The sequence below is a fragment of the Misgurnus anguillicaudatus genome, chromosome 20 (assembly GCF_027580225.2).
Source record: "Misgurnus anguillicaudatus chromosome 20, ASM2758022v2, whole genome shotgun sequence".
Lineage (NCBI taxonomy): Eukaryota > Metazoa > Chordata > Actinopteri > Cypriniformes > Cobitidae > Misgurnus > Misgurnus anguillicaudatus.
Window position 1 is genome coordinate 5,463,055 of NC_073356.2, and position 24,966 is coordinate 5,488,020.

Sequence of the window (24,966 nt, forward strand, 5' to 3'; positions counted from 1 at the left end):
TATTATTTTTTTAAAGAACATTACCTGTTTATATAAAAATGAATAAAAACCATACTACACTTTTACCACAAAAAATATGGTTAATTTAACTATGCCTATTATCTATGATCATTATATTGGTTGATATTAATAATTTTGTGTATATTATTATTTAAAAGAATATTACCTGTTTATGTTTATATAAAAATTTATAAAAAGCATGGTTACTACACTTTTACCACAAAAAACATGGTTCATTTAACTGTGCCTCTATTAGTTATCTACTATTGACATATCATTATATTGATTGATATTCATTATTTTGTGTTTTTTCTTTTTTTATAAAATATTACGTGTTTATAAGGTAATGTAAGTAAGGTAAATTTGTATGTTTTTTATGTTTATGTAAAAATGTTTCTTTAAAGATGTGTTTTTGTGTGGCATATGATTTGATTGATATGATTTATCAGATTTATTTATCAGATCCACAGACACTTCAGATGTAAAATGTTTTATTAAAATAAATACACACAAATATTGAAATGATCACACACACACACACACACTCACAAATATGTACAATATATACAGGAAAGATGTTATTTATTGAGGTGGTGGAGTTTGACATCTTTCTTGCTGGCGCTGCTCTGCCAACCATTCCTCTAAAGATTTGCCATTTGAGGTACGCAAACAAAATGTGGCATTACCATATCGGCTATGGCCAAACTCTTTCGTTTTGGGCTGCCCACATTTGCTGCACGTGTTAAAAGTAACCCCTCGCACATACTTCCTCTTCTGGACACCACTTTCATTCTCCACAGCCCGTCGGCGCCTGTTCCTTTGGGTGTAACGGGACACAGGAGCAGCAGACGCCGGAGCAGGCGGAGCTGGGACTGCACTGGATGTCGAAGCACCAGAAGGTGGAATCACCACTGACACAGTCATGTCTGGATTAAAGACTACTGTGCCAAACGACAACCCCGGTGCTAAAATGTGCTGCATAACTCCTGATGCTGTGGGGGCAGGTGCGATGGGTGCTAAAATGGGCTGCACAACTCCTGATGCTGTGGAGGCAGGTGCAATGGGAAACTCCCTGGTGGCAGCAGCTGGCTTTCGACCTGGTCGCAGAAGAGGAGCCTGTCCTTCACGATTTGGTGGAAGGAAAAATTGATGTTTTGGGCCTGATGTCGATGGCACTTCATTCAATTTTTCCCTCGGTGGAGGCAGGTGCGTATCAGCCACAGCAATTGGGTTAGATGGAGTCAGACCCTGACCGAGGACGCCCATTTCCTGTCTATTCTTCCACTTACGAAACCTGAAAAAATTAATTTTTATTATATATATATGTATGTAAGTATTCAGTTAATTTGAAGCAAATGGTGTGCCATGCTTACCACTGAGTGAGTGTCCTATGGTTTATCTCAAACAGCTGGATCGTTGTTTCATCCATCAGAGTGGGATTGTTAAGCACCAACTCTCGGATGTGGTGGTAATCTGAAAGAACTTTAGACCACCTGGGGGTGCAAACTCCATCTTTCTTGGTTGGCGACTTGTGTAAAGCACACAGCTTCATACAAATGGTATTAACCAAGCGGTTGGCGTCGGGCCACTGCGCTGGACCCCCAGGATGTCCAATCAGACACCGTTTCACACTCTCCACACCTGGTGTGACTCCAGACCGCTTCGGTGCCTTATAGCGCCCATGTGTCAGCTGAGGCTGATGTCGAGGCTGATAGTTGACCCGCTGCTTATCGAAATCTAGGAGAGCTGTCCACAGCTGGATGGCCTCTGTCACCTGCTGGTCAGTAAGGTAAGGAGCCTCACGAAGACCCACCAGGTAACCAGCCAAATCCTGGACCTTGTCCCACCCAGCGATGCCATCGGGTCCAATGACTGCTCCCTAGTAAATGCAGATTTATGTTAATTTATGTGGAGTAAAACGAGATTAAAATGAGTTTTTTTTCAATTGCTAACAAGCATTGTTTAAGTTCAATACTAAGGGGGCATTTAAAAACTGTACACAGTCGAAACCTGTCACAGCAGGAACAAGCAACTAACCCAACAGGGTTGGACTTCTTATTAATGTCACTGTGCTGTAATGAGGTTAATGTGATCCATCAGTTCAATGCATTCAATATCCACATCTTCCAAAATTCTTCTCTCATTTATGCTTCACCACTTGCAAAACACAATGTATTATGTATACTATCTACATTTCTCAAATACTAACACACTGCTTTTGAAATTGTTATAAACATTTTCAAAAGAATGATGGCAAATTGAATGCATTTCTTCAGTAATTGTTTTAAAATATAGAAAATTGTAGCAGGAAATAAAATAGTAATCATTCTAAGCTAATTGCAGTTTTACTTGAAAGCCAACCCAGGTGTTCTGCTCTAGTCTCATTACCATGATTTACAGTATTAGAAGGGGATATCTTGGAACTTATTTAGCAATTTTGCAATATGGATAAAAGAAGACAGGTTGGTAAGGAAAGTAGATTGGTTCAGAGAGGGAGAGTATGTGGAGGAATGCTTGTTAGCAATTGAAAAAAAAGACCTTAGAGTGTCTTACCTGAGCCTCGTCGGAAATACTGCTTCCAGTGTCAGATGACTGTGACAGTACTGAAGGGGCAGGGGCAAGATGCTGTTGTTCTCCACCAGGAGATGATGATGTGGACGGCTCAGCCAGTGACACATCAGCCATCGATGCTGGGGACTGATGCAGAGGCAAAGATGAGGGGCTGTTTTCAAGATCACGGCAAGGGTCATCCTCATACAGCACTGGAACTGTGATGTCCTCCATGATCTCTTCCTCAAACCCCTCATCTTGCAGGTCCTGATCATCAACTTCCTCCACCAGCCTGTCTTCTTCCTCTGGGTTCTGGAGCACTGGAGTAAGTGTTTTGCCAGTCTGGCTGTAAAGGTACTCCATTCCCAGCAATTCACCTACAAGGATAAAAAAGTGTTGTTAATCATTTGTCTAGTCTAGTACATTAAAAGCTAAATAGATAACTTAGTAGAATATTACAAAAGAACAAATTATTGAATTTCTTGCCTGTATATGCTCCAGGAGGGCGATAGCGCTCATCCCAGGGCTTTCCGAAGACAGTTCGGGAAAGCTTGTCCACAGCCTCTTTCATGGCACTGCCATATGTCCGGATGGAGGACGCTCCTTTTATGGCATCTTCCATCCTGTCATCATTCCAGCGCATCAAGCCCTCAAGAAGATAGGCCTGAAAATGTGAATCACTGGCACTGGTTCCTAAAAGTCAGATAAACAAAAATGGTTTTATGTGTCACACATGTACAAGATATGTGCTGCACATGAGGTGCTATGTAATTACATAAACAATTATTGGTATTATAACCAGAGTTACTAGTGACTGGCAAGACAGCTTTGTCAATGCTTATGACATCAGAAAAGAACTGTGATATTACTGTAGAGTATGACATTTATTGATGTGACATTACTTTAAAAAAAAATGTAATCCATATGTATGTAATACCTGGAATAAAACGGTTTAGGTGGAGGTGGAATGACTCCAAAGAGGTAGAGCCACGGGCACATCTGTAGCAGCACAGCTCCACACCGCCTTTCTTCAGTGTCCCTGTCTTCATGTAGAGGGGAAAGTTCTCTGGGTCTTGGATACACTGTACGTGCTTCCGCTGTTCTTTCCATATCTGCTGGATCCGTTCATGGTCCAGCAGAGGAACTCCCAGAGTGTCTTTACCACTTGCACTGTCAAACAGATCAACCAGAGATCCAATTAATCTGGTGGTCTCCTCCACACCCCTGGTCCTCCTCCGGCAGTGCAGTGCCAACTCTCTCCGGGTAATGCGGGAACTCAGCGCCTTTCCTGAGATGTGGCCGGCCTTCTTTGCTGCCAGCTCACCCTCCTTTGCACGGTGAAGAGCAGCCACATCATCTGAATCCCACTGAAAGATGCACATGGACAGACGTGCCATGAAGGTCCCGTAGAGCGGATGAGCCTCTGTCGTGACACCTGCAGCAAATCGCCGCATGAAATGCCAGATGTCAAGGCGCACTTCAAGCTCATCCCACTCCGAAAACATGACCTTCACCTGAGACTTGCCATGAAGACTGCAGCAATCTCTGTCCACATACATCACTTTCGGGGCTGCCTCTCCTGCCTCCCGGTAGCGTTTCATTAAGCCAGCTGCCATAGGGTGCAGTCCATGTCCCTCTGCGGCTGTCAGCACAGAGACAAGGACTTGGCCGTGTTCATTTCCCACATTTGTGCACCAGGCAGCTGTTCCTGCAGCAGCACCGGCAAGTTTCTTTGTGACCTATTGCAAAAAAATAAAATAATTAAAAACTGTTTTTATTATGTATACACACTTTTCCATATGGCAAATTTCTGGATACAGGGATGTGTTACCTTCTTTGTGGAGTCCATCTTTAGAACACAGCCCAAGACAGATGTAATTTTGGCTTTGACCTCGTGCAGTCGCCCCAGAACATCCCTGGCGTACACGGCTAACAGCCACTTAGGTTTAGGTAGGGCAGGTAAAGAGGGAGGCTCGGCAAACACAGGTGGCTGCACAAGGAAGGACCTTGTAAATGGTTCACAGGCAGTCAGGTACTGAAGGACACGCTGTGTCCATGCCTCACTGTGTTGTTCCATGAGCTTCTTGTACAGCTGTGTCACGCTGTTGCCCTGTGTCCTCTCCCTCATCATCCTCAGCACCCGGTTGTCACATGAGTATCTAAAAAACAACAGTATAATCATGCAAATGCTTTATTTGGTAAAAAAAAACACAAATTAAAGTGCCTAATAATGAATGATTGTCATTATGAATTACCTGTATGTCAGCAAAGCTGGAAACTGACTGCGGTGGCCCATATCCAGTTGCCCCAAAATGTCCTCGGACCAGGCGGGATATTTCTTTTTGCAGCGTTTGCACTCCAGATACTCAGTGGCAAGATCATACCAACCGTCGATGTCCAAGACTTTGCGCACGGTACGGTAAAGTCCTGCGGCTGTTAGTTTGTGCTTATCACAGTCTGGACGAACACAGACAAGAGGAAATCGCCACATCTTGAGCGGCATCCATAAGAAAAGGGGCCGACAGAAGAAGAGGTCAGGTGAGGCGGGCGGCTGAGTGTGAATTAAAGGGACCTGAGGAGGATACCACCAAAGCTTCAGTTGGGACACTAGTTCTGGCTTGCCGGTTCGCGGGTTGGCCTTAAATAGTGTGTTCCGTATCCACTCATGCTGGAAAGGTGGAAGATGATCTTTCCAGTGAACTGGAAGCTCAGCTGGTGGCGGATGATGTGGAAGACCTGGTGCTTTTGCTGTTTCCGCTGATGGAGACGAACCAGAACAGGACTCTGAGTGAATTAAAACAAAAACAATATAAGAATGAATGATGCATTTCATAGTAAAATACCACAAAGCAGCCCACAAACAGTCTGCAAAGCAGAATTTTGGACAAGTATTAATAAATATTAGGATTATATTTAGAAATAACAGTGAGGAAAATGGTACTAGTGTTAAGAAGCAAAGAACCCAGTGTACACTTTTTGATGTAAGATCCCAGCAAGCAATTGTGGCTAAAATAAGGCAGAATTTGGGCTGCCCATGAAAGTCTAACAGATGTCTAACCATAGCACACAAATAGATGATGCATATACTTTAAGAACATGTAAAAGAAATGAAAGCAAACACCTTGAACACCTGTTGACTTTGCTTAGATAATGGAATATCATACATCTTAAAGTTATTTAGGCAAAAACAGCATGTAAATGTATTCAAGGTTATTTTAGGGTAGAAGTGGGTTACTCATGGCTGGACTACATTGGGTTTATAGTTAGCCGTCATTTCACTGTACCGTTTTTTGCTTGCTGGGATAAAATGTAGATGTGTAAATTAGATAGAATAGAGCAAGGATATGAGGCGTGGGGAATTTAGTATGAATTAATGATGCCCACAGACATGAAGCATGCACACAGACACAGTAAGGAAAAGCTGTTCCTCTAATAATTAGAACAATGAATCCCAACCATCCTGTCTGCTAAGGTGGAGCTAAAGAGTGAGTGACAAGTGCAAGCGGTGTGAAAAAGTTTTGCAGTGATTGTTTAACAACGGGTACGTGCGGAAACCCAAATACACTGACACCTTTAAACATCCTTACGGTTTTGAAGAAATGCGCTCAAAGCATACATCCAGCTTGAGGCAAGATCTGACATAATTCTGTATTGTAAACAAAAAATTGTTAAAAATGTTGATTATTTTTTTAAAAAAAGGTTCTGCTTTTGCGTTTTCACAAAAACATTCTTATAATATTTGCATGTGTGTCATATGCCACACCTGTATTTAGCTGTGCTTCACATTGTGATGCAGCAAATACCAGTTCCTCATCATCATCATCTTCAGCAGTGGAAACGGAAGTGCCTGGAGCACAAATAATAATAAAAATGTTATTATGTTATGTTGTTCACCGTAAACTTATGAGACAAATGTAGGTAAGATGGTGCTTACCAGTAGTGAAAAGCTGCCTTCGGGTCAAATGTGTGACTGGGGGTTCTGCTGCTGGAGGAGGTAAAGTGGACTGCAGCAATGGATCTGGAAACAAAAAACAAATTTGCCATAATGATAAATAAATACATGTAAAACTGCTGTAAGGAAAATTCAATATTCACACAGTCCTACTCACAGTGTTTCACTGGTGACATGAGTTTTCTCGCCAGGTGTGAAGGAGACAAATGTTTGCCACGCGTCAACAGTGCTTTCACAGTGGCGCTCTGGTGTACACCAGTTTTGATGGCTGCGGGTGAAGGTGCAGAGACACTGGAGGTTGCACGTGGACGTACAGAGGCACTGGAGGTTGCAGGTGAAGGTACAGAAGAACTGGGGGTTGCAGGTAGAGGTGCAGAGGCACTGGAGGTTGCACGTGGATGTACAGAGGAACTGGAGGTTGCAGGTGGAGGTGCAGAGGCACTGGAGGATGCAACTTGAGGTGCAGGCTGGCATACACGGGTGCCCACAGCAGAAGCCTGTCTTTTCAAGACATACGTCTTGAAAATGGCCATGTTGGTGTTGGGGTTGGGATTTGCCTTTATCAGGTACCTGATGAGGGCTTGGGCCTGCTTGCTCTGGTCCTCATAAACATCCTTCATGGACCGGCCCTGGAAGTCACCAAACTCCACCATCAAGCAGCCTTGGTCTCCAGTTGCATGGGCTTCTGCTTGCATTTCCTGCTTTCTCTTATACTTCTCCACTTCTTCTGCCATCTCTCTTATAAGAGAAGTATACTGCAGGTACAGCTGTTTGTTTTCTGACAGCGGGTTTGGATGGGCTTTCTCACTGGAACTGCTAAGCACCAAATACACTGCATACCCCAGAGAGTTTTCCAGGAGCCATCTAAATCGCTGGCCCTGGTACTTCCCAAACTGAAGTTTGCAGTGAGCGAGAACTAAAAACTGGTCACTGGGGTCTCCACCATTTGTGCTGACAAAAGCTCTAGCCTCTGCCAGCACCTCCTCTTTACTTTTGGCCCTTCCGGACTCAAGCTTTTCTAGGCGCTTTGCCTCTGCTGATGGTGCCATGAGGAGTCGGCTTGATGTTGCCGATTGCCGTTGAAAAACAGGATACGCATACATTTTCTGAAATGAAAATTAGGAAGAGACTATTACCTCTAGCAATCTGACGTTAAGTGTGTAATGGTAATTTAATAAGCTACATGTAAACCATATTACTGTGGTAATAAATATGGCTATGACCATAAACTGGCTTGCTGATGAGTTTTCTAAAGGGGAAGGAATCTCGGATACCGTATATAAAATATGTCAATATAAGTGAAATATTAAGTCTGAAATTTACTTCTATTTCCAAAGCTGTAAACATCACCATTCTAGGGGCCTAGAAGAATCTAAAAAACAAGCCTTGTGCATGATAGAGAATAATACTAAGTAATTTAAAGTTGGTTTGATACCTTTAGGCCAAACAGTATTGTAGTTTATGTGTTTATGCATATCTGACGTACGTTACTGCAGTAAAGTTGATTTTATATTTGATATTCATTTAAATAATAATAATTCGTTTAACTCTAGCATTTGCTGTTTTTATTTAATCAATTAAATAATTTATCAATACGACCCAATGGCAGAAGGATGACAATTTTTTCCTAATAATATCCTTTCATAGCACATAAAAGACATATTACCCCAAAAGGGTCCTTGCGCTATGAAATGGATATTTTAGGAACGTTTATCTTTCATCCAAACTTTAATGAGTATGAAGCCGGATGTCTAATGAATGTCATGACATTTGCAAACGTTAAACTAACGTGAACTTAACCACCGTGTTAAACTGCACAGAAGAAAACATGTCCAATACATGCTAGACAGCTATATAGGCAAGTTTAATTTTCCAAACATATACACATTATATTAACAAATAATGACCGAAATTTAATAACGAAGTAAACAAGACTTACCTATCGCTAACTCAAAGATGATAATAATAGCTGCCGGTGATTGGTTAAAAAGTTTACCTCAGGAGAGAAACGCGATTGGTCAAAAGTGAGCCACAGGAGAGGAACGCGCGATTGGTCCAAAGTAAGCCATGGGAGTGAAACGCGATTGGTCAAAAGTAAGCCACAGAAGAGAAACGTGATTCGTCAAAAGTAAGCCACAGGGAGAAACGTGATTGGTCAAAAGTAAGCCACAGGAAGAAACGTGATTGGTCAAAAGTAAGCCACAGGAAGAAACGTGATTGGCTTATGCGGGCTTACTTTGGCTCACTCGGTGGGAAGCAGTAGGTGCAAGCGAGAGGTAGCGGGATCGATGCCTGCATTCTCCACGTGATTTTGATTTGTTGCTAAATTCTCTGAAGCTACAGACCCGAGGCGTTCCCTCTCTGTGGGTGCTTTTGCGGTTTACACTTGCAGAAAAGGGCTTCACTTTGGCTCCAGATCTAACAATTTGCTTTAAAAAGCCAACAGGTCCCAGTGTCGGTCCTCAAAATGGCACCTGAGCACACACACGAACGTCTCCTATTCGGATGTTACTTCACAAAGCAACAAGGAGCTTTACATTCCAGCAGCATTTTGTTGCCCTTTAAAATTTGAATCATTTGCTTTCAATGTTCATTTGTCTTCCTGTCATTTCTGGTAAGGTATTTTTATTGCATTTCATTGTCAGATTGTACACGTGAGCTGTGTGTTTTCTTTGGCCTGGACACATGAGCTGTGTGTTTCATTTAACCAAAATGTCGATGCATTTTTCATTTATCCTAAGGTTTCGTACATGTTTAATTTGCTTCCCTGTAATGTGCTTGTGGTTGCTGAAACTTGGCACATTGTGTGTTGTCGGCCCACCGTCAGGGTGAACAGAAAAAAGTGCTCAATGTTGCTTGAATTAACTCATTTTTCGTCTACAGCCTGAGTGCTCTGGTAGAAAGGCTTAAAGGGCGGGGGATTGTTTTGGGGGTTACAAACACTGTTCCCTTGGACAGGGTTCTGCTTGGAAATCCCCAAAAGCTCCAACAGGTCCCACCGAGATTTGAACTCGGATCGCTGGATTCAGAGTCCAGAGTGCTAACCATTACACCATGGAACCACGTTTTGCTTTAGATCTTCAGTCTAACGCTCTCCCAACTGAGCTATTTCGGCCGCAGCGGCTTGTTTGGCAGGAATTTCCACGACAAATCACAGCATTAAAGCGGTCAGCCACAAGAGGTAGGAAAAACGCATGGCCCGTACGGGGATCGAACCCGCGACCTTGGCGTTATTAGCACCACGCTCTAACCAACTGAGCTAACCGGCCAAGGGTCGTCTAGTGGTACTGCGAACGTCTCTGCCAGGACTGACATGAATGTTTCACAGCGTAGCAGCAACAAGAAGCAAATCGAGGGACGGGCTCGTCCGGGATTTGAACCCGGGACCTCTCGCACCCAAAGCGAGAATCATACCCCTAGACCAACGAGCCAAGGCGTAAGACCGCGGTGCTTTGCCGTTGTGAAACATGTGTCCACAACACAGTCACCAGCTTCCTCAGGCAGTTCCTGGGGATGGGCCTTTTGGGTCCTGCTACTCTGATTCGCCACAATGAGCCAACCTGCCCTAGTGTTGGGCTGGTGTCAAAATAAGCACTTATCGATATCAGAACATGCTAATTGCTTGAAATTTGAAATGGTGTGAAAGAACTTGACTGGTCTGCATAAATCTCGGACCTGAACCCAGCTGAACACCTTTGTTATGACTTACAGGCTCTGAGCCAAACACTCATCACCCAAACCTATCAATGATTTGTTCCCAGGGTCACAGTCATTTCAGCACAGAAAGTCCTTTTTGCAAAACTGCTGCAACATAGATGGAAACAAAATACTGTGACAAGGTCCGTATTGTATAGCATTAATATTAGTTTTGTTTGGAAAAACTGGAATAGTTAAACATGCTACTTTATTCTTAATGCCATTTCGCCATCTATGGGGATATTCATGGCGAGAACTGGTTATTGGCAACGTCAGAAACGCGGGTTAGGTGAATTGGAGATGTCAAATTGCCCTTCCCTGCCATGTGTCTGTGTATAGACCAATGTGTGTATAGTTTTTGTACTGTGGAAGGAAACCAAATAACACCGAGCCCAGAGTAATTCTACGTTGACTCAAGGGGAACATGTAAACTTTACACAGAAAGGCCTCCTGACCCAGCCAGGGCTTGAACAGGAGACCTACTTGCTGTGAGACAACAGTGCTCTGTTTGGGATGGCCACTGTGTTGTCCCAAACATCTTTATTAGAAGGGGCATCCCAAAACTTAGTGTACGTTGTAACGTCAAGTAACATCTAAGAAGCCATGTCTTTATCACATTTTCCAAGTGTTGATTTTAGATTGGGAGAAAATTCTGATGAATCATCCGTAAACTAAATTGGACACATGCATCACTGCCCGGATTGCCATACACAGCGGTGTTGTGTGTTAAAGCTCCGAGAGGCGAGTTTAAAGGTGGGCTCGTCCGGGATTTGAACCCGGGACCTCTCGCACCCTAAGCGAGAATCATACCCCTAGACCAACGAGCCAATCGGAGAACCCCTCTGGCCCCCTGGGAGACATTTTTCCACCACGTAGCAGCCAGCTTCCAACAAGCCAAAACAGTCACGCTTTGGGCGCAAGGGGAATTAGCTCAAATGGTAGAGCGCTCGCTTAGCATGCGAGAGGTAGCGGGATCGATGCCCGCATTCTCCACGTGATTTTGATTTGTTGCTAAATTCTCTGAAGCTACAGACCCGAGGCGTTCCCTCTCTGTGGGTGCTTTTGCGGTTTACACTTGCAGAAAAGGGCTTCACTTTGGCTCCAGATCTAACAATTTGCTTTAAAAAGCCAACAGGTCCCAGTGTCGGTCCTCAAAATGGCACCTGAGCACACACACGAACGTCTCCTATTCGGATGTTACTTCACAAAGCAACAAGGAGCTTTACATTCCAGCAGCATTTTGTTGCCCTTTAAAATTTGAATCATTTGCTTTCAATGTTCATTTGTCTTCCTGTCATTTCTGGTAAGGTATTTTTATTGCATTTCATTGTCAGATTGTACACGTGAGCTGTGTGTTTTCTTTGGCCTGGACACATGAGCTGTGTGTTTCATTTAACCAAAATGTCGATGCATTTTTCATTTATCCTAAGGTTTCGTACATGTTTAATTTGCTTCCCTGTAATGTGCTTGTGGTTGCTGAAACTTGGCACATTGTGTGTTGTCGGCCCACCGTCAGGGTGAACAGAAAAAAGTGCTCAATGTTGCTTGAATTAACTCATTTTTCGTCTACAGCCTGAGTGCTCTGGTAGAAAGGCTTAAAGGGCGGGGGATTGTTTTGGGGGTTACAAACACTGTTCCCTTGGACAGGGTTCTGCTTGGAAATCCCCAAAAGCTCCAACAGGTCCCACCGAGATTTGAACTCGGATCGCTGGATTCAGAGTCCAGAGTGCTAACCATTACACCATGGAACCACGTTTTGCTTTGGCGCCTGATGCACTGGGTCACGGAAAAAAGGACAGGAACTGTTAGGTAAGCCGCGGCGAGTCGGCTAAACGAACCCTTAAGAATTGGCCATCAATGCCGAAACCCGGGATCGAACCAGGGACCTTTAGATCTTCAGTCTAACGCTCTCCCAACTGAGCTATTTCGGCCGCAGCGGCTTGTTTGGCAGGAATTTCCATGACAAATCACAGCATTAAAGCGGTCAGCCACAAGAGGTAGGAAAAACGCATGGCCCGTACGGGGATCGAACCCGCGACCTTGGCGTTATTAGCACCACGCTCTAACCAACTGAGCTAACCGGCCAAGGGTCGTCTAGTGGTACTGCGAACGTCTCTGCCAGGACTGACATGAATGTTTCACAGCGTAGCAGCAACAAGAAGCAAATCGAGGGACGGGCTCGTCCGGGATTTGAACCCGGGACCTCTAGCACCCAAAGCGAGAATCATACCCCTAGACCAACGAGCCAAGGCGTAAGACCGCGGTGCTTTGCCGTTGTGAAACATGTGTCCACAACACAGTCACCAGCTTCCTCAGGCAGTTCCTGGGGATGGGCCTTTTGGGTCCTGCTACTCTGATTCGCCACAATGAGCCAACCTGCCCTAGTGTTGGGCTGGTGTCAAAATAAGCACTTATCGATATCAGAACATGCTAATTGCTTGAAATTTGAAATGGTGTGAAAGAACTTGACTGGTCTGCATAAATCTCGGACCTGAACCCAGCTGAACACCTTTGTTATGACTTACAGGCTCTGAGCCAAACACTCATCACCCAAACCTATCAATGATTTGTTCCCAGGGTCACCGTCATTTCAGCACAGAAAGTCCTTTTTGCAAAACTGCTGCAACATAGATGGAAACAAAATACTGTGACAAGGTCCGTATTGTATAGCATTAATATTAGTTTTGTTTGGAAAAACTGGAATAGTTAAACATGCTACTTTATTCTTAATGCCATTTCGCCATCTATGGGGATATTCATGGCGAGAACTGGTTATTGGCAACGTCAGAAACGCGGGTTAGGTGAATTGGAGATGTCAAATTGCCCTTCCCTGCCATGTGTCTGTGTATAGACCAATGTGTGTATAGTTTTTGTACTGTGGAAGGAAACCAAATAACACCGAGCCCAGAGTAATTCTACGTTGACTCAAGGGGAACATGTAAACTTTACACAGAAAGGCCTCCTGACCCAGCCAGGGCTTGAACAGGAGACCTACTTGCTGTGAGACAACAGTGCTCTGTTTGGGATGGCCACTGTGTTGTCCCAAACATCTTTATTAGAAGGGGCATCCCAAAACTTAGTGTACGTTGTAACGTCAAGTAACATCTAAGAAGCCATGTCTTTATCACATTTTCCAAGTGTTGATTTTAGATTGGGAGAAAATTCTGATGAATCATCCGTAAACTAAATTGGACACATGCATCACTGCCCGGATTGCCATACACAGCGGTGTTGTGTGTTAAAGCTCCGAGAGGCGAGTTTAAAGGTGGGCTCGTCCGGGATTTGAACCCGGGACCTCTCGCACCCTAAGCGAGAATCATACCCCTAGACCAACGAGCCAATCGGAGAACCCCTCCGGCCCCCTGGGAGACATTTTTCCACCACGTAGCAGCCAGCTTCCAACAAGCCAAAACAGTCACGCTTTGGGCGCAAGGGGAATTAGCTCAAATGGTAGAGCGCTCGCTTAGCATGCGAGAGGTAGCGGGATCGATGCCCGCATTCTCCACGTGATTTTGATTTGTTGCTAAATTCTCTGAAGCTACAGACCCGAGGCGTTCCCTCTCTGTGGGTGCTTTTGCGGTTTACACTTGCAGAAAAGGGCTTCACTTTGGCTCCAGATCTAACAATTTGCTTTAAAAAGCCAACAGGTCCCAGTGTCGGTCCTCAAAATGGCACCTGAGCACACACACGAACGTCTCCTATTCGGATGTTACTTCACAAAGCAACAAGGAGCTTTACATTCCAGCAGCATTTTGTTGCCCTTTAAAATTTGAATCATTTGCTTTCAATGTTCATTTGTCTTCCTGTCATTTCTGGTAAGGTATTTTTTTTTTTTTTTTATATATATTTTTTATTTTATTTTTTACAAACAAGAACAGGAGAACAGAGAACAAAGCTCAGCATAGTATAGCCTGGACAGTATACATTTGAGTAGTATACAGGACATATGGTATTATACAAATAAGAAATAAATAAATAAATGATCAATCTAAAGTGATACTTTTCAATATAGATGCAACAGTAAGGTTGGTAAAACAGAGATATGGAGTCCAAATCTTTAAGAAACGTCCTTTCGTGGAATGGAGGAGGCAAGTTAGGTATTCCAGAGGAAAGAGTTCCATGATGAGTTTGTGCCAAGATGCTTTAGAAGGAGGTTTGTCACTAATCCATGATAGGAAAATGTTCTTGCGTGCAGCATAAGTGAGCATATCATACAGCCTGCCTGAACCAGGACTAATTTTACTGTCTCTATATCCCAATAATAGCGAGACAGGATCAAAGGTCAAAACAGATCCAAAAATAGCACACATATCCTCTAGAACATCTTGCCAATATGACTGAATTTTAGGACAGTACCAAATACAGTGAGTGTATGTTCCCAACGCAGTTTTGCATTTAAGGCAATCAGGAGAGGTATGGGGATACATTTTATGTCTTTTGCTAGGAGATATTTGCAATCTATGAAGAATTTTAAACTGTAATAATCTGGCGCGATTACAGATTGATATCCGTTTTGTTTGATTGCAGATGACATCCCATTGTTCCTCATCAATAGTTACGCCCAATTCAGCTTGCCATGTTAGTGCTGCATCTGAAGCTGCTAATATGGCAGATGTCTGGTTGAGCGCATTATAAATCAAAGTGATCACCTTTTTAACTGGACATTTAAGTAGTAATTTTTCTATTGGGGATAAAGAGGCTTCAGAAGCAAATGTAGTTTTTTTAAATATAAAATCTCGCACTTGGAGGTATCTAAAAAAATGAGATCCAGGGAGGTTATATTTAGCTTGAATTTGTTCGAATGTGGATAGGGAGGATCCCACAAACAAATCACTCATCTTTTTAATTCCTTGGCGTGTCCATATATCATAACCTGCGTCTGTCATGCCCGGTTCAAAATCAGGATTTCCTTGCACTGGAGAGAGCAAAGGAGTCAGTAAAGATCTTCCCTCCAATTTACGCGCTGCAAACCATGCTTTAACAGTATTAACAACTATAGGGTTGTTATTGCACAGAGTCCTTACAGCCTTTAAGCTCTTACAAGATAGAAGACCGAGCAGTGAGCAGTGAGTATTAAACTTTTCCAGACATAACCAGACAGAGGTGGAATCCTCCCTTACCCATTCGGCTACAAATCTCAGATGTGATGCCAGTTGGTACAATCTAAAGTTAGGCACATCCACCCCTCCTTTTGACGTAGGTAATTGTAACTTAGTAAATTTAGGCCGGGGTTTTCTTTTATTCCAGATAAATTCACTCAGCCAGCTGTTAAGTAGCTTCAGTACTTTGTTTGAAAGTAGTAAAGGGATCATCTGTAGGGGGTAGAGTAATCTAGGTAGAACGCTCATCTTAATAAGAGATACCCTACCAAGTAAAGATAAGGGAAGAGAGCACCACCTTTGTAAATCTTTTTTTATGACCTCTAGTAATGGAGTGTAGTTTGCCTTAAACATTTGGTGAAATATGGGGGTGATATGAACACCAAGATACACAAAGCCAGATAAGGACCAACGGAATGGAAAATGTTTAAGGGAATTAGTCCTTCCTCTGAGAGCCCCCAGAGGCATCGCAAGAGATTTGGAGAAATTTATTTTATAACCCGAAAAAGTTCCAAATTGGCGAATGAGTTTGATGAGACGGGAAATAGTTGAAGTTGGTTCTGATATATATAATAAAATATCATCTGCGTATAAAGAAATTTTATGTTGAATGTCACCAGTGCAAACTCCTTTTATTAGTAAATCTTGCCTGACAGCCGCGGCCAGGGGTTCAATCGCCAGGGCAAATAGAGAAGGGCTGAGAGGACAGCCTTGGCGTGTCGAGCGGTAAAGTGAGAAATTGTTAGACCTATAGCCATTAGTGATAACTGAAGCTAAAGGGTTATTATACAACAAACCGATCCACCTTATAAATGTCTCTCCTAAATTAAATTTGTGTAAAATATGATGTAAATAAGGCCATTCAACACGGTCGAAGGCCTTTTCCGCGTCAAGTGAAATGATTAGACTTTCGATATTCTGAGTTTGACATATATTAATAATATTTAAAAGTCTTCTTACATTGTGGCTAGAACTTCTTCCCTTGATAAACCCCGTCTGGTCTTCCTTGATTATTTCGGGCAAAACTTTTTCAAGTCGAAGAGCTAGTATCTTGGAAAGTAACTTTAGATCCTGGTTTAACAAAGCGATAGGCCTATAATTAGAGCAGTGATCTGCGTTCTTGCCCTTTTTAAGGATAACTGTGATGTCTGCCTCTCTCAAAGATTGAGGCAGAAGGCCGGATGTAAAAGAATGCTCTAGCATTGCTAAAAAAGGGTCCAATAGTACATGGTGGAACTCTTTATAAAAGTCGCCAGACAGGCCATCTGGCCCAGGTGCCTTCCCTGATTGTAATGTTCTAAGTGCAAACAGGGCTTCATCTTTAGTAATAGGCGCATTTAATTCAATCTTCTGAGATTCAGAGATAGTAGGGAGAGTTATTTGAGACAGAAAGTGTTCCATGTCCACAGAGGCTCCTGGGGGAAGTTCTGATTTATAAAGTTGAGAGTAAAATTCTCTGAAAATATTATTTATGTTTTTATTATCAAAATAACGTATACCGGCAGTATCGACTATTGAGGCAATTATTTGAGGTTTTGACTCGACTTTAGTCAAATAAGATAAGTACTTGCTGGGTTTATCACCAAATTCATATAGTCGCTGTCTAGAAAAGAGAATAGAACTCTTAGCCTGTTGAGTTAACAAAGCGTCTAATGCCGTTTGCAAAGCGCATTTACTTTGTAATAATAGTGGGTCGGATGATGAGGTTAACGTTTTCTCAATATCCTTTAAATCTTTTTCCAGCTTTGACTGGAGCTCTGATTGCCTTCGTTTCTTAGAGGCAGAGTAGCCGATTACTAAGCCTCTGACATATGTTTTTGAAGTCTCCCAAAGTAGAGAGGGATCTTCAGTAGACTGTGAATTTATATCCAAAAAGATTTTGAATTCCCTGGTCATATAAGAGACAAATTTCTCATCTCTTAGGAGGCGTGAGTCAAATCTCCATCTCCTACCTCCTGTAAAATGTCCAACAGTAGTCAGTTTCAGACAAACCATAGCGTGATCACTAACAACAATGCTCCCGATTTCGCAAGATGAAATATATTGTATAAGGGGCTTCGGGACAAATAAATAGTCTATACGAGTGTGGCATTTATGAGGAGGGGAGTAGAATGTAAATTGTTTGTCGGATGGGTGTAAAGCTCGCCAAACATCGAGAAAGCTTATCTCATCACATATCGCAGATAGAGCACTGGCCTGGTGTGTTAAAGCAGAGCTACGCGAAGGGTGTTTATCGATTAGGGGGTTGAGCAGGCAGTTAAAGTCACCACCCACTAAAGCTACAGGTGACAATATTTCTGTAAATTCTAAAAATGCTTTTGTTAAGAGATCCGGAGAATAATTAGGAGGGCAGTAGAGATTCATCACAGTAGTTTCTTGCCCTTGTAAAATTCCCTTGATAATAACATATCTTCCACGTGTGTCCTTAACACATGTCTTTAAATAAAATGGTGTTTTCTTGCTTATAAGTATTACAACACCCCTACTACTGGTGGTGAAGGAGGAAAAGTAGACCTGGCCAACCCAACCATAATTTAGTTTGAGGTGCTCACTATCAATAAGATGCGATTCCTGAAGCAGCGCTACATCAATTTTCTCCTTTTTAAGTAATGCAAATACTTTTCTCTGTTTAACTCTGCCTCGCAAACCCCTTACATTCCATGAACAAAATTTGACATTATTATTTGACATTATCAAGATTAATAATAATTAAACCTTGTACAGTGAAGCAATTTTGATAACATAATGATGCATCTTAAAGTACAAAAAAAAAATAATTACCATATCAGAGCTGAGCATAACAACGAACAAAACCTCACACACCATGAGGGAAAAACAACAACAAAGGATAATAGTAGAAGAAAAGGAAAAATGTAAAGTTGTGAAGTATAGTAGAAAACTATAACATATAAGTTCTTTTTGGGGGGGACCTCCCCCAGGTTTTATGAGGGCCACCTTTTTAGATTGCACCATAAAGAGGTGCATAAACACTTGCCCGAACTAATACACAACGTGGAAGGGACAGAGGCAAGTGCCCGTAAGTAAGTGATCAAATCTTAATGCAGATCGCTTTCTCAACCAATATAAGTAATATAAAACACATACAGGTGGGTAGTATAAATGAACTTCCTAAACACAACAGAAACAGTCTTCGTAAGATGGATGTGTGAACATACACATTATATGACCCACCGCGTCGTAGTAAATAAACGTTCCTCAACGTTGGTTTGCAACACTGGACACAAAAGAAAGAACATCGGCCGGCGAAAGGAAAGTTTTCTTTATCCCGTTGAACGACACCTGTAGTTTCGCTGGGTAGAGCATGGAGTATTGTGCGCCAATATCTCTGAGGCGCTTTTTAGCTTCTGCGAATTCCTTTCGTTTCCGCAACACAGCAGCAGAGAGGTCATTGTAGAAGTAAATCCGCTTTCCGCCCATAGTAATGTCGCCTTCCGCCGCTTCCCGTCGCACTGCCGCCATCACTCTCTGCTTATCTGGAAACGAGTGGAATCTGACAATGACCGGGCGCGGCCGCTGGCCATCACCAGGTTTGGGTGCGAGGGAGCGGTGTGCACGTTCAAGCTTGACACGGCCACCCTTCATATCTACGCCGAGGAAAGTTGGCAGCCAGTGTTCAAAGAAACCCGGAGCATTTACGCCTTCCGTGTCTTCAGGGATATTAAAGATACATATATTCTTTCGCCGTCCCCTGTTTTCTAAGTCATCAATATGGTCAGCGAAGGCCTTGACTTTCTCCTCTAGGGCCTGTGTTTTAGCAGCAAGAGGCTCCGTCGCCGCTTCTAGCTGTACTATTCTGTCTTCCGCTTCGTCCAGGCGCTCATTAGCTCGTATCAGCTCAGTTGTATGCGACGCGACTGTTTTCGCCAAAGGATCCAGTTTTTCGCTAATTTGGAGTAAGATCTTTTTTGTCATTTCTTCAAAAGCTTTAGCAAGTCCGGGCTCCAGTACAGGTTCAGACGGGTTGCTGCCATTTTCGATGTCTTGTTCGCCATGTTGAACTAGCACTGAGGCCGAGGTGTCCATGGCCTGCTGATCCAGTTTGACGTTCTTTCGCTTACCGGAGGGCATCGTTTCGTGTTGTTTAGTCCAAAAGTGTTCCAAAGTCATAATACAGCGTCAGCATTTGCAGAAAGAAGGAAATATCTAACGAAATATTGCAAAATATTTGGGCACTCGCGGAGCTCCCACAAACACGTCTGTCTCTTATGCCGCCATCACGTGTCCCCAATATAACTCTGGTAAGGTATTTTTATTGCATTTCATTGTCAGATTGTACACGTGAGCTGTGTGTTTTCTTTGGCCTGGACACATGAGCTGTGTGTTTCATTTAACCAAAATGTCGATGCATTTTTCATTTATCCTAAGGTTTCGTACATGTTTAATTTGCTTCCCTGTAATGTGCTTGTGGTTGCTGAAACTTGGCACATTGTGTGTTGTCGGCCCACCGTCAGGGTGAACAGAAAAAAGTGCTCAATGTTGCTTGAATTAACTCATTTTTCGTCTACAGCCTGAGTGCTCTGGTAGAAAGGCTTAAAGGGCGGGGGATTGTTTTGGGGGTTACAAACACTGTTCCCTTGGACAGGGTTCTGCTTGGAAATCCCCAAAAGCTCCAACAGGTCCCACCGAGATTTGAACTCGGATCGCTGGATTCAGAGTCCAGAGTGCTAACCATTACACCATGGAACCACGTTTTGCTTTGGCGCCTGATGCACTGGGTCACGGAAAAAAGGACAGGAACTGTTAGGTAAGCCGCGGCGAGTCGGCTAAACGAACCCTTAAGAATTGGCCATCAATGCCGAAACCCGGGATCGAACCAGGGACCTTTAGATCTTCAGTCTAACGCTCTCCCAACTGAGCTATTTCGGCCGCAGCGGCTTGTTTGGCAGGAATTTCCATGACAAATCACAGCATTAAAGCGGTCAGCCACAAGAGGTAGGAAAAACGCATGGCCCGTACGGGGATCGAACCCGCGACCTTGGCGTTATTAGCACCACGCTCTAACCAACTGAGCTAACCGGCCAAGGGTCGTCTAGTGGTACTGCGAACGTCTCTGCCAGGACTGACATGAATGTTTCACAGCGTAGCAGCAACAAGAAGCAAATCGAGAAGAAGCAAATTTGCCGTTGTGAAACATGTGTCCACAACACAGTCACCAGCTTCCTCAGGCAGTTCCTGGGGATGGGCCTTTTGGGTCCTGCTACTCTGATTCGCCACAATGAGCCAACCTGCCCTAGTGTTGGGCTGGTGTCAAAATAAGCACTTATCGATATCAGAACATGCTAATTGCTTGAAATTTGAAATGGTGTGAAAGAACTTGACTGGTCTGCATAAATCTCGGACCTGAACCCAGCTGAACACCTTTGTTATGACTTACAGGCTCTGAGCCAAACACTCATCACCCAAACCTATCAATGATTTGTTCCCAGGGTCACAGTCATTTCAGCACAGAAAGTCCTTTTTGCAAAACTGCTGCAACATAGATGGAAACAAAATACTGTGACAAGGTCCGTATTGTATAGCATTAATATTAGTTTTGTTTGGAAAAACTGGAATAGTTAAACATGCTACTTTATTCTTAATGCCATTTCGCCATCTATGGGGATATTCATGGCGAGAACTGGTTATTGGCAACGTCAGAAACGCGGGTTAGGTGAATTGGAGATGTCAAATTGCCCTTCCCTGCCATGTGTCTGTGTATAGACCAATGTGTGTATAGTTTTTGTACTGTGGAAGGAAACCAAATAACACCGAGCCCAGAGTAATTCTACGTTGACTCAAGGGGAACATGTAAACTTTACACAGAAAGGCCTCCTGACCCAGCCAGGGCTTGAACAGGAGACCTACTTGCTGTGAGACAACAGTGCTCTGTTTAGGATGGCCACTGTGTTGTCCCAAACATCTTTATTAGAAGGGGCATCCCAAAACTTAGTGTACGTTGTAACGTCAAGTAACATCTAAGAAGCCATGTCTTTATCACATTTTCCAAGTGTTGATTTTAGATTGGGAGAAAATTCTGATGAATCATCCGTAAACTAAATTGGACACATGCATCACTGCCCGGATTGCCATACACAGCGGTGTTGTGTGTTAAAGCTCCGAGAGGCGAGTTTAAAGGTGGGCTCGTCCGGGATTTGAACCCGGGACCTCTCGCACCCTAAGCGAGAATCATACCCCTAGACCAACGAGCCAATCGGAGAACCCCTCCGGCCCCCTGGGAGACATTTTTCCACCACGTAGCAGCCAGCTTCCAACAAGCCAAAACAGTCACGCTTTGGGCGCAAGGGGAATTAGCTCAAATGGTAGAGCGCTCGCTTAGCATGCGAGAGGTAGCGGGATCGATGCCCGCATTCTCCACGTGATTTTGATTTGTTGCTAAATTCTCTGAAGCTACAGACCCGAGGCGTTCCCTCTCTGTGGGTGCTTTTGCGGTTTACACTTGCAGAAAAGGGCTTCACTTTGGCTCCAGATCTAACAATTTGCTTTAAAAAGCCAACAGGTCCCAGTGTCGGTCCTCAAAATGGCACCTGAGCACACACACGAACGTCTCCTATTCGGATGTTACTTCACAAAGCAACAAGGAGCTTTACATTCCAGCAGCATTTTGTTGCCCTTTAAAATTTGAATCATTTGCTTTCAATGTTCATTTGTCTTCCTGTCATTTCTGGTAAGGTATTTTTATTGCATTTCATTGTCAGATTGTACACGTGAGCTGTGTGTTTTCTTTGGCCTGGACACATGAGCTGTGTGTTTCATTTAACCAAAATGTCGATGCATTTTTCATTTATCCTAAGGTTTCGTACATGTTTAATTTGCTTCCCTGTAATGTGCTTGTGGTTGCTGAAACTTGGCACATTGTGTGTTGTCGGCCCACCGTCAGGGTGAACAGAAAAAAGTGCTCAATGTTGCTTGAATTAACTCATTTTTCGTCTACAGCCTGAGTGCTCTGGTAGAAAGGCTTAAAGGGCGGGGGATTGTTTTGGGGGTTACAAACACTGTTCCCTTGGACAGGGTTCTGCTTGGAAATCCCCAAAAGCTCCAACAGGTCCCACCGAGATTTGAACTCGGATCGCTGGATTCAGAGTCCAGAGTGCTAACCATTACACCATGGAACCACGTTTTGCTTTGGCGCCTGATGCACTGGGTCACGGAAAAAAGGACAGGAACTGTTAGGTAAGCCGCGGCGAGTCGGCTAAACGAACCCTTAAGAATTGGCCATCAATGCCGAAACCCGGGATCGAACCAGGGACCTTTAGATCTTCAGTCTAACGCTCTCCCAACTGAGCTATTTCGGCCGCAGCGGCTTGTTTGGCAGGAATTTCCATGACAAATCACAGCATTAAAGCGGTCAGCCACAAGAGGTAGGAAAAACGCATGGCCCGTACGGGGATCGAACCCGCGACCTTGGCGTTATTAGCACCACGCTCTAACCAACTGAGCTAACCGGCCAAGGGTCGTCTAGTGGTACTGCGAACGTCTCTGCCAGGACTGACATGAATGTTTCACAGCGTAGCAGCAACAAGAAGCAAATCGAGGGACGGGCTCGTCCGGGATTTGAACCCGGGACCTCTCGCACCCAAAGCGAGAATCATACCCCTAGACCAACGAGCCAAGGCGTAAGACCGCGGTGCTTTGCCGTTGTGAAACATGTGTCCACAACACAGTCACCAGCTTCCTCAGGCAGTTCCTGGGGATGGGCCTTTTGGGTCCTGCTACTCTGATTCGCCACAATGAGCCAACCTGCCCTAGTGTTGGGCTGGTGTCAAAATAAGCACTTATCGATATCAGAACATGCTAATTGCTTGAAATTTGAAATGGTGTGAAAGAACTTGACTGGTCTGCATAAATCTCGGACCTGAACCCAGCTGAACACCTTTGTTATGACTTACAGGCTCTGAGCCAAACACTCATCACCCAAACCTATCAATGATTTGTTCCCAGGGTCACAGTCATTTCAGCACAGAAAGTCCTTTTTGCAAAACTGCTGCAACATAGATGGAAACAAAATACTGTGACAAGGTCCGTATTGTATAGCATTAATATTAGTTTTGTTTGGAAAAACTGGAATAGTTAAACATGCTACTTTATTCTTAATGCCATTTCGCCATCTATGGGGATATTCATGGCGAGAACTGGTTATTGGCAACGTCAGAAACGCGGGTTAGGTGAATTGGAGATGTCAAATTGCCCTTCCCTGCCATGTGTCTGTGTATAGACCAATGTGTGTATAGTTTTTGTACTGTGGAAGGAAACCAAATAACACCGAGCCCAGAGTAATTCTACGTTGACTCAAGGGGAACATGTAAACTTTACACAGAAAGGCCTCCTGATCCAGCCAGGGCTTGAACAGGAGACCTACTTGCTGTGAGACAACAGTGCTCTGTTTGGGATGGCCACTGTGTTGTCCCAAACATCTTTATTAGAAGGGGCATCCCAAAACTTAGTGTATGTTGTAACGTCAAGTAACATCTAAGAAGCCATGTCTTTATCACATTTTCCAAGTGTTGATTTTAGATTGGGAGAAAATTCTGATGAATCATCCGTAAACTAAATTGGACACATGCATCACTGCCCGGATTGCCATACACAGCGGTGTTGTGTGTTAAAGCTCCGAGAGGCGAGTTTAAAGGTGGGCTCGTCCGGGATTTGAACCCGGGACCTCTCGCACCCTAAGCGAGAATCATACCCCTAGACCAACGAGCCAATCGGAGAACCCCTCCGGCCCCCTGGGAGACATTTTTCCACCACGTAGCAGCCAGCTTCCAACAAGCCAAAACAGTCACGCTTTGGGCGCAAGGGGAATTAGCTCAAATGGTAGAGCGCTCGCTTAGCATGCGAGAGGTAGCGGGATCGATGCCCGCATTCTCCACGTGATTTTGATTTGTTGCTAAATTCTCTGAAGCTACAGACCCGAGGCGTTCCCTCTCTGTGGGTGCTTTTGCGGTTTACACTTGCAGAAAAGGGCTTCACTTTGGCTCCAGATCTAACATTTTGCTTTAAAAAGCCAACAGGTCCCAGTGTCGGTCCTCAAAATGGCACCTGAGCACACACACGAACGTCTCCTATTCGGATGTTACTTCACAAAGCAACAAGGAGCTTTACATTCCAGCAGCATTTTGTTGCCATTTAAAATTTGAATCATTTGCTTTCAATGTTCATTTGTCTTCCTGTCATTTCTGGTAAGGTATTTTTATTGCATTTCATTGTCAGATTGTACACGTGAGCTGTGTGTTTTCTTTGGCCTGTACACATGAGCTGTGTGTTTCATTGAACCAAAATGTCGATGCATTTTTCATTTATCCTAAGGTTTCGTACATGTTTAATTTGCTTCCCTGTAATGTGCTTGTGGTTGCTGAAACTTGGCACATTGTGTGTTGTCGGCCCACCGTCAGGGTGAGCAGAAAAAAGTGCTCAATGTTGCTTGAATTAACTCATTTTTCGTCTACAGCCTGAGTGCTCTGGTAGAAAGGCTTAAAGGGCGGGGGATTGTTTTGGGGGTTACAAACACTGTTCCCTTGGACAGGGTTCTGCTTGGAAATCCCCAAAAGCTCCAACAGGTCCCACCGAGATTTGAACTCGGATCGCTGGATTCAGAGTCCAGAGTGCTAACCATTACACCATGGAACCACGTTTTGCTTTGGCGCCTGATGC

At 43.8% G+C, this 24,966-nt stretch overlaps 1 protein-coding gene and 23 non-coding genes across 24 annotated transcripts; 4 read left to right on the forward strand and 20 right to left on the reverse strand.

Moving 5' to 3' along the window:
- Positions 1–512: 512 nt before the first annotated feature.
- On the reverse strand, positions 513–8,738 carry LOC129441128 (uncharacterized). Its single transcript, XM_073858024.1, has 11 exons — positions 8,442–8,738; positions 6,660–7,608; positions 6,485–6,568; positions 6,314–6,397; positions 4,806–5,334; positions 4,382–4,709; positions 3,488–4,289; positions 3,037–3,243; positions 2,554–2,927; positions 1,374–1,879; positions 513–1,294 (listed from the first exon to the last, which is right to left on the reverse strand). Exons 2-11 carry the CDS (start codon positions 7,603–7,605, stop codon positions 583–585), a joined length of 4,572 nt encoding a protein of 1,523 aa, XP_073714125.1. The 5' UTR covers positions 7,606–7,608; positions 8,442–8,738; the 3' UTR covers positions 513–582.
- Positions 8,739–9,492: 754 nt separating this feature from the next.
- Positions 9,493–9,564, reverse strand: trnaq-cug (transfer RNA glutamine (anticodon CUG)). Its single transcript has one exon. It is a non-coding gene; the product is annotated as a tRNA-Gln (tRNA).
- A 133-nt stretch (positions 9,565–9,697) lies between these two features.
- trnai-aau (transfer RNA isoleucine (anticodon AAU)) lies at positions 9,698–9,771 on the reverse strand. Its single transcript has one exon. It is a non-coding gene; the product is annotated as a tRNA-Ile (tRNA).
- A 90-nt stretch (positions 9,772–9,861) lies between these two features.
- On the reverse strand, positions 9,862–9,933 carry trnap-ugg (transfer RNA proline (anticodon UGG)). Its single transcript has one exon. It is a non-coding gene; the product is annotated as a tRNA-Pro (tRNA).
- A 1,020-nt stretch (positions 9,934–10,953) lies between these two features.
- Positions 10,954–11,025, reverse strand: trnap-agg (transfer RNA proline (anticodon AGG)). The gene has a single exon. It is a non-coding gene; the product is annotated as a tRNA-Pro (tRNA).
- Positions 11,026–11,118: 93 nt separating this feature from the next.
- On the forward strand, positions 11,119–11,191 carry trnaa-agc (transfer RNA alanine (anticodon AGC)). Its single transcript has one exon. It is a non-coding gene; the product is annotated as a tRNA-Ala (tRNA).
- A 686-nt stretch (positions 11,192–11,877) lies between these two features.
- trnaq-cug (transfer RNA glutamine (anticodon CUG)) lies at positions 11,878–11,949 on the reverse strand. The gene has a single exon. It is a non-coding gene; the product is annotated as a tRNA-Gln (tRNA).
- A 107-nt stretch (positions 11,950–12,056) lies between these two features.
- Positions 12,057–12,129, reverse strand: trnaf-gaa (transfer RNA phenylalanine (anticodon GAA)). Its single transcript has one exon. It is a non-coding gene; the product is annotated as a tRNA-Phe (tRNA).
- An 80-nt stretch (positions 12,130–12,209) lies between these two features.
- On the reverse strand, positions 12,210–12,283 carry trnai-aau (transfer RNA isoleucine (anticodon AAU)). Its single transcript has one exon. It is a non-coding gene; the product is annotated as a tRNA-Ile (tRNA).
- A 90-nt stretch (positions 12,284–12,373) lies between these two features.
- On the reverse strand, positions 12,374–12,445 carry trnap-ugg (transfer RNA proline (anticodon UGG)). Its single transcript has one exon. It is a non-coding gene; the product is annotated as a tRNA-Pro (tRNA).
- A 1,020-nt stretch (positions 12,446–13,465) lies between these two features.
- trnap-agg (transfer RNA proline (anticodon AGG)) lies at positions 13,466–13,537 on the reverse strand. The gene has a single exon. It is a non-coding gene; the product is annotated as a tRNA-Pro (tRNA).
- A 93-nt stretch (positions 13,538–13,630) lies between these two features.
- trnaa-agc (transfer RNA alanine (anticodon AGC)) lies at positions 13,631–13,703 on the forward strand. The gene has a single exon. It is a non-coding gene; the product is annotated as a tRNA-Ala (tRNA).
- Positions 13,704–19,932: 6,229 nt separating this feature from the next.
- On the reverse strand, positions 19,933–20,004 carry trnaq-cug (transfer RNA glutamine (anticodon CUG)). Its single transcript has one exon. It is a non-coding gene; the product is annotated as a tRNA-Gln (tRNA).
- A 107-nt stretch (positions 20,005–20,111) lies between these two features.
- On the reverse strand, positions 20,112–20,184 carry trnaf-gaa (transfer RNA phenylalanine (anticodon GAA)). Its single transcript has one exon. It is a non-coding gene; the product is annotated as a tRNA-Phe (tRNA).
- An 80-nt stretch (positions 20,185–20,264) lies between these two features.
- On the reverse strand, positions 20,265–20,338 carry trnai-aau (transfer RNA isoleucine (anticodon AAU)). The gene has a single exon. It is a non-coding gene; the product is annotated as a tRNA-Ile (tRNA).
- A 1,096-nt stretch (positions 20,339–21,434) lies between these two features.
- trnap-agg (transfer RNA proline (anticodon AGG)) lies at positions 21,435–21,506 on the reverse strand. Its single transcript has one exon. It is a non-coding gene; the product is annotated as a tRNA-Pro (tRNA).
- A 93-nt stretch (positions 21,507–21,599) lies between these two features.
- On the forward strand, positions 21,600–21,672 carry trnaa-agc (transfer RNA alanine (anticodon AGC)). The gene has a single exon. It is a non-coding gene; the product is annotated as a tRNA-Ala (tRNA).
- A 686-nt stretch (positions 21,673–22,358) lies between these two features.
- On the reverse strand, positions 22,359–22,430 carry trnaq-cug (transfer RNA glutamine (anticodon CUG)). The gene has a single exon. It is a non-coding gene; the product is annotated as a tRNA-Gln (tRNA).
- Positions 22,431–22,537: 107 nt separating this feature from the next.
- On the reverse strand, positions 22,538–22,610 carry trnaf-gaa (transfer RNA phenylalanine (anticodon GAA)). The gene has a single exon. It is a non-coding gene; the product is annotated as a tRNA-Phe (tRNA).
- An 80-nt stretch (positions 22,611–22,690) lies between these two features.
- trnai-aau (transfer RNA isoleucine (anticodon AAU)) lies at positions 22,691–22,764 on the reverse strand. Its single transcript has one exon. It is a non-coding gene; the product is annotated as a tRNA-Ile (tRNA).
- Positions 22,765–22,854: 90 nt separating this feature from the next.
- On the reverse strand, positions 22,855–22,926 carry trnap-ugg (transfer RNA proline (anticodon UGG)). The gene has a single exon. It is a non-coding gene; the product is annotated as a tRNA-Pro (tRNA).
- Positions 22,927–23,946: 1,020 nt separating this feature from the next.
- On the reverse strand, positions 23,947–24,018 carry trnap-agg (transfer RNA proline (anticodon AGG)). The gene has a single exon. It is a non-coding gene; the product is annotated as a tRNA-Pro (tRNA).
- Positions 24,019–24,111: 93 nt separating this feature from the next.
- Positions 24,112–24,184, forward strand: trnaa-agc (transfer RNA alanine (anticodon AGC)). Its single transcript has one exon. It is a non-coding gene; the product is annotated as a tRNA-Ala (tRNA).
- Positions 24,185–24,870: 686 nt separating this feature from the next.
- trnaq-cug (transfer RNA glutamine (anticodon CUG)) lies at positions 24,871–24,942 on the reverse strand. Its single transcript has one exon. It is a non-coding gene; the product is annotated as a tRNA-Gln (tRNA).
- Positions 24,943–24,966: the final 24 nt, after the last annotated feature.